Source organism: Peromyscus eremicus, chromosome 3 (genome assembly GCF_949786415.1).
Source record: "Peromyscus eremicus chromosome 3, PerEre_H2_v1, whole genome shotgun sequence".
Lineage (NCBI taxonomy): Eukaryota > Metazoa > Chordata > Mammalia > Rodentia > Cricetidae > Peromyscus > Peromyscus eremicus.
Genome location: NC_081418.1, coordinates 12,392,370 through 12,404,382, shown reverse-complemented (window position 1 = coordinate 12,404,382; position 12,013 = coordinate 12,392,370). Strand labels below are relative to the sequence as shown.

General features: G+C 41.5%; 1 protein-coding gene across 2 annotated transcripts in view; it reads left to right on the top strand.

Annotated features, from left to right (window-relative positions):
• Positions 1-696: 696 nt before the first annotated feature.
• The window catches only part of LOC131906617 (multidrug resistance protein 2), a 246,496-nt gene continuing 235,179 nt past the window's right edge, over positions 697-12,013 (top strand). For both annotated transcript variants that reach the window (XM_059257279.1, XM_059257278.1), the window contains exons 1-5: positions 697-729; positions 3,641-3,832; positions 4,578-4,749; positions 5,739-5,863; positions 9,130-9,301. In XM_059257279.1, coding sequence (XP_059113262.1) covers positions 722-729; positions 3,641-3,832; positions 4,578-4,749; positions 5,739-5,863; positions 9,130-9,301 — 669 coding nt within the window. In that variant the 5' untranslated portion in view covers positions 697-721. The remainder of the gene's footprint in view (positions 730-3,640; positions 3,833-4,577; positions 4,750-5,738; positions 5,864-9,129; positions 9,302-12,013) is intronic.

The window sequence follows — 12,013 nt, the reverse complement described above, 5'->3', positions numbered from 1 at the left end:
GTCTGTGTATCAAACCTAGAGCATAGTGTTTGCTAGGTAAATACACTCACTGAGCAATGTTCCCAATAACAGTATGATATTAGAAACAACCAAAATGAATGTAAACTTAGAATTGATACAAGCATACACTGTCAGGAAAAATCGATACTGAATGTAGACCAAGATTCACATTTTTTCTAAGTTTTGCATGTGAATTTGACAGCATATACACAAAAATATTGAACGGTAGTTATTGGTGTCTGTGTGAATGGTTAAAGTTTTGGGGTTTCTAATGTATTTGGTTCAGACAGTTAGCTCTTCGTAATATTGGATAATGTTCTGTTCTTCATGATAATTTTGAAATAACAATAAAAGTAGAGAAATGCAGGGTTAGTGTTTAAATCTGGGCTCAAGTTGAGTCGCATTGGTCTTTATTTGTCACGGTGGGTTTCTTCTTGAAAATGACCATCACTTCATGTAGGCTTTGTGTAGCTGCTCATGGCAGCAGAGATGTATTTGGATGGATGTCATTAACGCTGGGATGGAAACCAAATTAAATTGAACTGAGTCACTTGGTTCTGGTTTTGTATAGAGTTTCAAGTGAAATGAGTTTGGTTTACTTTCTATGCTTATTTTTACTGGGGTCCAAAGAGCCATAAATGGGCCAGCTCTTTTTTATGGTTGTCTAGGTGAAACCAACGGTACTCAGATCAGCAGCAGCAGTGGCGATCTGGAGGAAGACATGGCCACGTAATTCCACACTTGCTTTATTCTTTCGTTAATCTTTATAATGATCTATAAAATTTCTCACTCATATAATATGAATTGAAGTTGGATTAAAAATCATTGTCTGTAGCTTTGTAATTATTAGTGTGCTTCTCGCACAGTATCCCTAGTAATAATTATAATAATATTGGCTAGCGAGGAAATTTTAAGCTTAGCATTTAATTATAAATAATGAAATAAAGCATCCTAGAATAACTGGGTGTTGGTATCACATGCCTTTAATCCCAGCACTCCAGAAGCAGGCAGATCTCTGTAAGATCGAGGCCATCCTGGTCTACAAATCGAGTTCCAGGACAGCCAAAGCTGTTACACAGAGAGACCTTATCTTGAAAAACAAACAAACAAAAAACTCCAAAAAACCAAAAGCAAAAAAAAAAAAAATCCTAGAATAAATAAACATTTGATTTTGACCTTAACTTACCTTGGGAAAAATTTTGTAAATTATTACATGCTTTGAAATTTGTTCTGAGAATATCTTTGAACAAATGTGCAAGGATCCATGAGAATATTCAGATAACATGAATCTACATTATTCTATGAATGATTTGGCATGTTTAAAGGAAGTGGAGACACTTGATCATATTTGAATGATAAGACGCTAACACTCTAAATGCTATTGTAGAGAGGCATTATTTTTATATTGTGACAACTACAAGTCCCTCTTTTTCTTTCTTCTTTTTCTGAGATGGGTCTGACCTCTTGATGTAGCCCAGGCTGCCCTCAAGATTGCGCCAGCCCTTCTGCCTCAGCCTTCCACGTGCTGGGATTACAGGTTTAAGCAACAATGCCCAGTTATCAGCAACATCTTGATTGTTTGAAATACATCACCAAGGCTAGGAATGGTGATGCGTCTTAGCACTGTGAAAGCACTGGCAGGAAGCTTGTGAGATTGAGGCCAGCCTGGGCTACATAGCAAGACCCTGTTTTTTTTGTTTGTTTTTTTTTAATAGCTAAAAAGCAGAAATAACTGAACAAATGAATAAAACTAAACATCTTACAGGTTGTTCCCTAAACATAAGTTACACTTGTTAAATGGGGTTACTATTGCTATATCATTAGCACATGAAAAACCATTATAGACTCATCTATTAATGAGAAGCATTCTAGTTGCACTATATCTTTTTGCAAGTTATATGATGTAATGGGGTGTGATATGTTAGCAGGATCCTGGTAGGTTGAGCCCAGAGCTGTGAACATCACACCAGAGACTCTCTTCCTTTTAAATAACCATTTTGATGCTTCCCATGACACACTGCAATTTCCAGTAGATAATAAGTAGAGCTTTTCTTTTTGAAGATGTGGAAATCTGTATTTCACGCTGGAAGCTTTGCCTTTTATCTAAATATTAACTGATTGAAGAAGCCTAAGGTTTGCTCTTGTGAATGTGAAAACTCAGAATAAGGGAACATCAGTTCACCTTTTTCTTAGTTTAATTTGAAGGCTTTTGTGCTCTTTGGTTCCTTAAGCATTTTATGGTTGTTCAAAATGACCAATTGGGCAGATACAAATACTGTTAATTTTCATCTGTCACTTATCAGCTGAGGTCTTTAGTAGTTCAAAGGGACAGGAATCACTTCTATGTTGTTGTTTTTGCCCTTTTTGGGGGCCTGCCACCCAGCTCCCAAATAAATCACACATGGAGGCTTATTCTTAAATATAAATACCCGGGCTTAGCTTGTCTTGTTTCTTCCCAGCTTTCCTTGCCTTAAATTATCCCGTCTACCGTTTGCCTCTGGGCTTTTGTCTCTCTCTTGCTTCTGTAAATCTTACTCTTACTCTGTGGCTGGCTGTGTAGCTGGGTGGCTGGCCCCTGGAGTCCTCCTCCTTCTCTGCCTTGTAGCTAGAGTTTTCCTGCCTGGCCCACAGTCAGGACAAATCTCTCTCACCTGCCAGTCCCACAGTAGCTCAGACCCGACCAATAAACTAAGAGACTTATATTGGTTACAAACTGTATGGCCGTGGCAGGCTTCTTGCTAACTTTTCTTTCAGCTTAAATTAATCCATTTCTATAAATCTATACCTTGCCACGTGGCTCATGGCTTACCGGCATCTTCACATGCTGTTTGTCATCGTGGTGGCTGGCAGTGTCTCTGACTCAGCCTTCCACTTCCCAGCTTTATTCTCCTCCTTGTCCTGCCTATACTTCCTGCCTGGCCATTGGCCAATCAGTGATTTATTTATTGACCAATCAGAACAACACATTTGACATACAGACCATCCCACAGCACTGCCTCCTAGATCTCTCCTCCCAGTTTTCTTCTTCTATGTATTCTCTGCCTGCCAGCCCTGCCTATCCTTGCTACTGCCTTGCTGTTGGTCTTTCAGTTCTTTATCAGACCATTAGCTGTTTTAGACAGGCACAGTAACACAGCTTCACAGAGTTAAACAAAAGCAACATAAACAAAAAAAGGTAACACACCTTAAAATAATATTTCCCAACACTTCTATCCCTGGTTTCCACTTTCAGACAAATTCTGTGATGTGTCCCTTGACAAGCAGAGACTCATTAATTGATGCTGTTACAATAGAATTAGGACTACAAGGCCATGTCTCAACAGACTGCCAGTATAACGATTCTCACCTCCATTTTACTAGCTAGAGAATTGGGGCCTAAGATGTTATGCATCCTGTCTGAGTTTACAAGGCAGTTAAGTGAAGAGCTGGGATTTGCCCCTGTGCACCAACCACTGTTAGCGGTTCCTCTTTATTAGTGCAGACACGGGCGGATGTTGACAGTTACAGCTCTGCCCCTCACAACCACTTCTTGTTTGTTAAGGATGGTGGGATACCCAGATAGCTGAAGGAGTAAGACAAAGTTGTGTGCAGAGAGCAGGACTGATTAGGAAACAGCATGTACAGTGTTCTTGTTTTTCAGGTACGCCTACTATTACACGGGAATTGGTGCTGGTGTGCTCATAGTTGCCTACATCCAGGTTTCATTTTGGTGCCTGGCAGCTGGAAGACAAATACACAAAATTAGACAGAAGTTTTTTCATGCTATAATGAATCAGGAGATAGGCTGGTTTGACGTGCACGACGTTGGGGAGCTCAACACCCGGCTCACAGAGTGAGTACCTAGTTTTAGCTGGAGTCAGATACGGTCTTGTTCTTACTTCAGTGGAGTAGAATGTCGGTGCGTCCCTGAGCAGAGTAGTTTCCTTGTGAGCAGTACCCGTGTCTTACACGTCTTCTTGTTCACAGTGCCCTGGCAGGAATGGGGGTGGGGCTCCTTCTTGACTGGCAGAGTCAAGAAACACGCAGAGAGTGAGCACAGCTGTGATGTGCAGCGAGCAACAATATGGCCTGTCCATCAAGCCTCTGACTGCCATCCTGCCAGGGCTCCTTGGTGGCCTGTCCATCCAGCCTCTGACTGCCAACCTTTCAGGGCTCCTTGGTGTTCTGTCCATGCAGCCTCTGACTGCCATCCTGCCAGGGCTCCTTGGTGTCCTTGGAAAACACCAGAAAGAACGAAGGAGCTCCTGTCTGTCTGTCTCTGCTTCACAGAAGACACGAAGAATGCAAAGATTTGTGTTCATAGAGAACAGTGCCATATGTGCACATCTCTGAGCAGTTTGAAATTTCACAGTGGATTGTCTTAAACATCCCGTGTCTGTATTCTGAGGCCATGCTGGCCATAGGAAGGTGTTAATGACAAAATCTAGCGGAAACTGATAGCTTGTCAAGTGAATATATGTATGCAAAGGTTGTAGACATATTAATTTACATCAGAATCAGTGATACAATATAAAACCGGCTAATTTCTGTGTTTGCAAATCTGACATTATTTGTAACCCAATCTCTGTCTTCTTCAGTGATGTCTCCAAAATCAATGATGGAATTGGTGACAAAATTGGAATGTGCTTTCAGTCCATATCCACATTTCTAGCTGGTTTTGTAGTAGGATTTATAAGTGGTTGGAAGCTAACCCTTGTCATTTTGGCTGTCACTCCCCTGATTGGATTGTCGTCTGCTATGTGGGCCAAGGTAGGTGAATCCCCATTTCAGAGTCCTCCCCAGAACCCCAGGGGAGGGTCTTCAACCACGGCAGCCCTGATTGTGAGTTTGGTCCTTGCTTTAAGCTTCCGTTTAAGAAGGGGCAAGCTAAGCTGATCCAGACCCACTGAGCTCTTATTTGGGGAAAGGGTAAGAAGGAAGGGGACCTTGTTTGTTCCCACCTTCGTAGAAAAGATGCGCTGAACTGGGAAGATCTGTGCTCGGTAGAGGACAGCGCCGTGTCCCCTGTGAAGTGTCAGCTGTGTACGAGTGTCCCTCCCTTGTCTGCAGGGCCCTCCAGCGTTTGGAGGACTTACTGTCACTCTCCAGGCAGCGACCTCAGGTCATCAGGCTGGAGTTGTACTTTTACCCAACAAGCTACCATGCCGGCCTTTGCCAGCCTCAAAGCTTAATTGGTTTTCCTGTTCAGTAGAATATTGAACAGTTAGGTTCAAACGCCTCGTGTCAGAACGGGATAAAAATTATTTAAAATGTTTTAGAATACCTTGTGGATAGATGAGGAAAAGGGAAAGCAATTTAACCTGTGAGGTCTACACATCACTTGAGTTCCCGGGCCCTTCGTTTTACACCCTGCACATGTCTTAGAATCTCAGATTGTGAGCTCTGTTCAAACATAGGTGCACTACTAGTTTGAGAAGCTGTTTCCTGCTGTGGACTTGAGGCCATCTCCTTAACCCAGGCATGAAGGAAGAGCAGAAGGGTCTCAGGCATGTCAGGCACCTGACCCAGAAGTCCCTTTGTGTCCAGGGTTCTCTTCCTTGCCCATACATTGTGTTAGCTAGAGGGCACTGGTAGGGAAACCATTATACTTTTTCTGTCCCCAAAGATATCTGACATTCAAAGATCATGCTCTTTGTATGATTTCTGTATAAGCAACATTTTTATATCTATTTATTTTTTACTCTGCAAAAGTTAGATTTGTTGAGCATTTTTAATGATACAAGATTGCACTTTGACAGGTATTGACTTCATTTACTAATAAGGAACTCCAGGCTTATGCAAAAGCTGGAGCAGTTGCTGAAGAAGTCTTAGTGGCCATCAGAACTGTGATTGCATTTGGAGGACAAAAGAAAGAACTTGAAAGGTTTGAGTTTCTTTTGCTAGAAATTTAAAATTCAGTGTCATTGCTAATATTCTACAAAGTTGCAATTCTAATTATGCTTTCCTAATGGATGCCTTCAGAAAAAGGGATATATATGTTCTGTTTGCTTTTTGAAATATGTTTGAAAGCCTATGTTTTCATTCTTATAGAAGAAAGGGATGGTACAGAAACTACAAGTAAGGAAGTATCTGCTACACAGACACCAGTTTGGAGGGATAAAAGACCCTATAAGAGTTACAGAAATAATTTTTTAGAGAGACATAATATGCTTTGATAGGGCTGAAGAGATCTCTTAGTTGTTAAGAGGGCATACTGCTCTTAGGGAGAACCTGAGTTTCTATGGGCTCAACCACCTGTAACTCCAGCCCCAGGGGACCTGATGCCCTTTTTGGTCCTTCAGGGGCATCTTTGCTCATATGCACATACACACTCTGTGGTGGTTTGAAGGAAAGTGGCTCCCAAAGGGAGTGGCACAATTAGGAGGTGGGGCCTTGTTGGAGGAAGTGTGTCACTGTGGAGGTGGGCTTTGAGATCTCATATATGCTCAAGTCACACCCAGTGTCTCAGTTCACTTCCTGTTGCCTGCTGATCAAAGTTGTAGAATTCTCAGCTCCTTTTTCAGCACCATATCTGCCTGCATCCATGTTTCCTGCAAAATGATAAAGGACTAAACCTCTGAAGTGTAAGCTACCCAATTAAATGTTTTTCCTTTATAAGAGTTGTTGTGGTCATGGTGTCTCTTCACAGCAATAGAAACCCTAACTAACACCTGCCCCCAACACACAAACATAGTCATTGAAAATATGCTTTGATAAGAGAAATGTACTGAGGATTATGAGGAGGGGACATTTAAATATGATCAAGGAATGTCTCTTAGAGGAGATTTCAATTAGCATGAGACCTGAGAGATGAGAGTAAGTCTCCTGTAGTGAGGGTGGGGATGGAGTCGGGGATAGCAAGTCATCTAAGTCTCCCAACATGGCAAAAGCTTCAGTATGTCGTGGGATATGATTATCACAAAGCTTCTTCTAAAGCAGTCTATCCCACTTTCCCTTCAAAATATCCATGTGGGAGGAAACCAGCTCATTTGGAATGGAAATTTAACCGCAATTGTGAATGCATTTAATTCAGTAATCAGAATAGTTTCATTAAGTTTTTAACAGTTTTTTTTCTTTCTATGTGTCTTTCGAACGTGTTTCCTTCTGAATGCAGAAACATTTGACTTTCGTGGAGCGCTGATTTTTGATTGTTGGATTTACTTCCTGAGTGAGTCCAATTCTGAGAGTCCTTAATTAGGTTCATATGTTCAAGCATATGCCCTTTATTTCTCCAGCAGTTTCAAATCTGCCAGTCTTATGTTTAGAATGTTTTGTTCTGGAAAATTTTGTTTCTCTTTCAATGATGATAGGTAGTTTTTCTGAGTATAGTAGTCTTGGCTATTAGTAGTGTTCTTTCAGAATTTGAACTACATCACTCCAAGCCCTTCTGGTTTTAAAGATTTCTCTGGGAAAATCAGCTGTTATTCTGATTGTCTTTGTATGTGACTGGCCTTTTTTCCCTGCAGCTTTCACTTCCCTTTTTTTCACCCTTTCTGTGTTTTAACTATAACTCGACATGGGGAGTTTCTTTTCTGGTCCTGACTTTTATGTGTTCTAGCATGTTTTTAAAAAATAAAAAGAAGTTAAAAAATAATCAATGTCTTTGAGACTGAATGACACAATTCCTTTACTTTGATTCACGTCCTGCTAGACCATCCTCTGCATTAGCCAGTCTCTTGGTAAGACTTGCCACTTGCCTTTAGATTTGACTTACTGAGTTTTGTGTTTTGAGCATCATTTTGGTTTGATTTTACTTCAGTATTTCTGTCATTATTGAATTCTATTTCCGTATCTTGAATTGACTTCTACAAGAGTGTTCATGTCCTCTTTAAAGTCTGTGAATGTGATTATAGTCATGTTTTTTAATTCTTTGTTTGGATTTGAGCTCAGTCCCTGTCAGTGTCATCCTTTCCCATGAGAGTCCTTAATTAGTAATTAAGTAATTGGTAATTTTTGGAGGGTGCGTGCTGTCTTGGATTTTCATCCAGTTTTTGGTTTTGTGTTGGGACTCGCCCATCTGGAGTTACTTTGTTAGCAGAGGTTGTTTTTTTCTGAATCACCTTTCTTTGGTGAGAGTTGACCCAGCGTTTGTAATTGAGGTGTCGTGGATCCGCTCACTCCCGGGGGTGTCCTTCTGTCAGTTAGCTCCGGTAGGAAAGAGAATGAGTAGGCTTGGTAGCTTAGTTAAGCCTGTGTGTCCCTGGCATGCTGGCAGAGTGCAGCTCCATAGCTCTGCTCTTCCGTGAGATGGAAGCCTGATCCAGGATCCTTCCCTGGGAGCCTGTGGCTCTTTGCTGCCTCACCTCCGGGCCAGTCTGGGCCCCCTCTGTCACGTGCTGTCATTTGGTGCCTGCAGCTTCCCTGGCCTGTTCCTACTATATAGTCATAAGCCAAATTAATTTTTGTAGATCAGTGATTTTAAAATTCACATCTATAGAAATAAGATAGCGCGTACAGCTTGTTTGCTTCTAAGAGAGAGCACTTTGCTGTGTGGCCCTGGCTGGTCTGGAGCTCTCAGTTCTTCCTGTACCCCCAAGTGTTCAAACTGTCTTTAAAGCTTTCTTCGGGTCCGGAGCTTTGAATAGCTTTTTGATGCTTCCAATTTCTAGCATTCTATCCCCAGTTCCTTAACTTTGTGCTCCTCCTCCTTCCTCTTCCTCCTCCTCCTTTGTTCTTCATCCCCTTCTTTCTTCTCGTTTTCTAAATTCTTCATTCTTCCACCTTTTCATCTTCCTTCTCCTCCAGCCTCCTCCTCAACCGTTACCCTTAATCTCTCCTTCTCCCATCCTCCGTCCTGAGCAGGACAGGCTGGCCTTGAACTTGCGGTCTTCCTGCTTCAGTCTCCTTAGTGCTAGGGTTACAGGCAGAGCTGCTGTGACCAGCTGTTTTCCCTGTGTGTGCAATAATATGTGCTTTTGATATTTTTTATTACTTCACAATTACTAAGGCCAGAAAAGGTTTAAGCCTCAGTGTACTGTTCAGTGAAGGAGTAAAATAATAGTACATCTTAGGGGCAATGTGAGGAGAAAAGAAGAAAGCACATGTAGTGAAGGGCTGGTGTGTTCCAACTGTCAACCAACTGCCTTGTTACATTAACATACTTCCTCCACGCTTATGAGAACATGTAATGATTTCTGGTTTTTCTTCCAGGTACGATAAAAATTTAGAAGAAGCTAAAAGTGTTGGCATAAAGAAAGCGATCACGGCCAACATTTCCATAGGTATTGCCTACCTACTGGTGTATGCATCATATGCACTGGCGTTCTGGTACGGGACCTCCTTGGTCCTCTCAAATGAATACTCTGTTGGACAAGTGCTTACTGTAAGTAATACGTGATTTATAAAAGGATTCACTGAAAATGCCATTTAAATTAAGTCGTTTTAATTTAACCTTAGAAGAATGTGTTTTGAAACCCATTAAATACTATAAAGAAACATTCATTCAAATAGTCACTAGGTTTAAGAGTGGAGAGGAAATAGATAGATCCCAAATCAATATTGTTGTCTTTCTTACAGATATCTTAAAAAACACACACAAAAAAAACAAAAAAAAACCTTATTGTTTAAACATATTCTTTATGTGTCAATGTTGCATTAAAGAATTAAAAAAAAAAGTCTTCCTCTTGGAGCATTATAATCCAATGTCTTAGTCACTGTACCATTGCTGTGAAGAGACTCCATGACCAAGGCAACTCTTATAAAAGAAAACATTTAAGTGGGGGCTTGCTCACAGAGGTGATCATCATGGTGGGGAGCATGGCGGCACACGTGGTGCTGGAGAAGTAGTTGAGGGCTATATCCTGATCCGAAGGCAGAGAGAGACAGACAGACAGACAGACAGTCAAGCAGACAGACAGAGACAGAGAGACAGAGACACACACAGACATGAGTCTAGCTAGCATTGGTTTTTAAAACCTCAAAGCCCACCCCCAGTGATATTCTTCCTCTAACAAGGTCAAACCTACTCCAACAAGGCCACATCTTCTAACCCTTAATAGTCTTATCAAAGAGTTCCACTCCCTGGTGACTAAGTGTTCAAATACATGAGCCTATTGGGGCCATTCTTATTCAAACCACCACAACTAAGAATGAGACTGTTGGTTTTATGCGGTGCTTTTACCTTGGGAGGAGAAGTCATGAGGCACAACAAAACCCAGTGTGAGAGTTTTATTAGGAGAAAGCAGGGACAGAAAAGAATGAGCCTGTTTGAAAGACATGTGCAGAGAGCGGGGAGGGTACATGGGATCTGCCTTTTATGGACTACCCTAGCTCATGCGCATATGGGCCCATGTGGTTATGCCATGCATGTGCATAGATTACGTGATCACACTGCACACAAATTACGTAACTGCATGAGGATGGATGGCCCCAGAAATGACTAGGCAGAAATGACTAGGTGTCTTCCCAGGGCATGCATGGTCATGGGGGCATGGTTAGAATTCCTATTAGAGACCACATTTGAATTCTCCATTCTTACCCTGTGTCTTCTGTCTTGTTATTTGTGGTCTGATGTCTGTCTGTCCTTAAAAGAGTTTTGCTCTATATTCATTGAAAATTACAGAAAAACATGGTATTGGAAAAGAATTGTGGGGGCCTATGGTGATATTTTATTTGTATTAAAATGTTATTTGTATGTTACTAAATAAAGTTGCCCGGGGGTCAGAGCTATTGGCAAGCCATAGGAAAGCAGGGCAGTGGTGGTGTATGCTTGTAATCCCAGCACTTGGTAGGCAGAGCTAGGTAAGTCTCTGTGTGTTCAGGGATACAGCCAGTATTGGATACACGTGCCTTTAATCTCAATACCAATCATAGAAAACCTGGAGGTCTATACAGACAGGCCATGACAAGGCAGTCATGTGGTTGGGTTTACAACCAATGAGAAGGCAGAACAGAAACTCTATATAAAGACTTTAACACAGGAAGTAGCTCTGGTTTGGAGAGGTAGGACTACCGCAGGAGGAAGGGTAAGGTTTTAGCTCTTAGCTCTGACCTCTTGGCTTTCTTCTTTGCATTGGTTCTGTGTTTCTTATTTAAGAAGACAGTTGGTTACTTCTACAGGGGCCCACATTACTCAAGGTCAGAGAATCTGAGCTTGCTTTACCCAGGAGAGCTGCATAATGGAATGATTTGGCCAGGGGCGTGGTTACCCGGTGGTTTGAAGGGTCTACTCTTGGCTGTATGGTGTGCTTTGATCTTGAAAGGGGGAGGTCTTTTGCCTTGCCCCTTGGCATTGTATAAAAAGCCCTTTGGAATAAACCTCAAGGTGACTGGGTATTGCCCCAGGGCCCTCCCAAAGCTATCCTGTGTCTCTATCTTTCTTATCATGTCCTTCTATCTTTCTATCTAATACTTCATTATTCCTCTCTCCTCCCCTAAAGAACCCATTGAAAGATGGGAGCTGGACTCCCACAAGGAATGAAGAATTCTTTTTATACTGAAAAATTTAACAGTCTTACAAGAGAAGATGCTACTTTACTGACACCAAAAAGCACTCAGAACTGCAGGCAGATGTTATCAACCTATACCCACTTGATGATTCTAACATTTATGCTGGATACTTGTTTTCTTTAAAGTTACTTTCAATTTATTGTCTGTTTTTAGCAAATTATCCCCATAACACTCTCTCTCTCTCTCTCTCTCTCTCTCTCTCTCTCTCTCTCTCTCCACACACACACACACACACACACACACACACACACACACACACACACTTTTCTGGGTCAGGAATATGGAAGAATAGGTAGTTTAAGATTAAAGCTATGCATTTAGCTTAGGTTGTAAAAGCAAAGTATATTTGAAGTCCAGGCATGGTTAGGTTGGCTACATTGCTTTCTTAAAGGCAAGTTCAACTTAAACTGGATGAATACACAGTAGGGAAACAGAATGACTATATGGTGTTAAATGGTCTTCAGGCATATTATTAACTTGGTTGCAAGGTCTGGCAAAATTTAGTCTCTGAAGACAAGAAGTATTTTCAGAAAAGGTGATTCCCAGACCTATAGCCTGGTTATCCTTCGCTTTAGATCAAGTATCC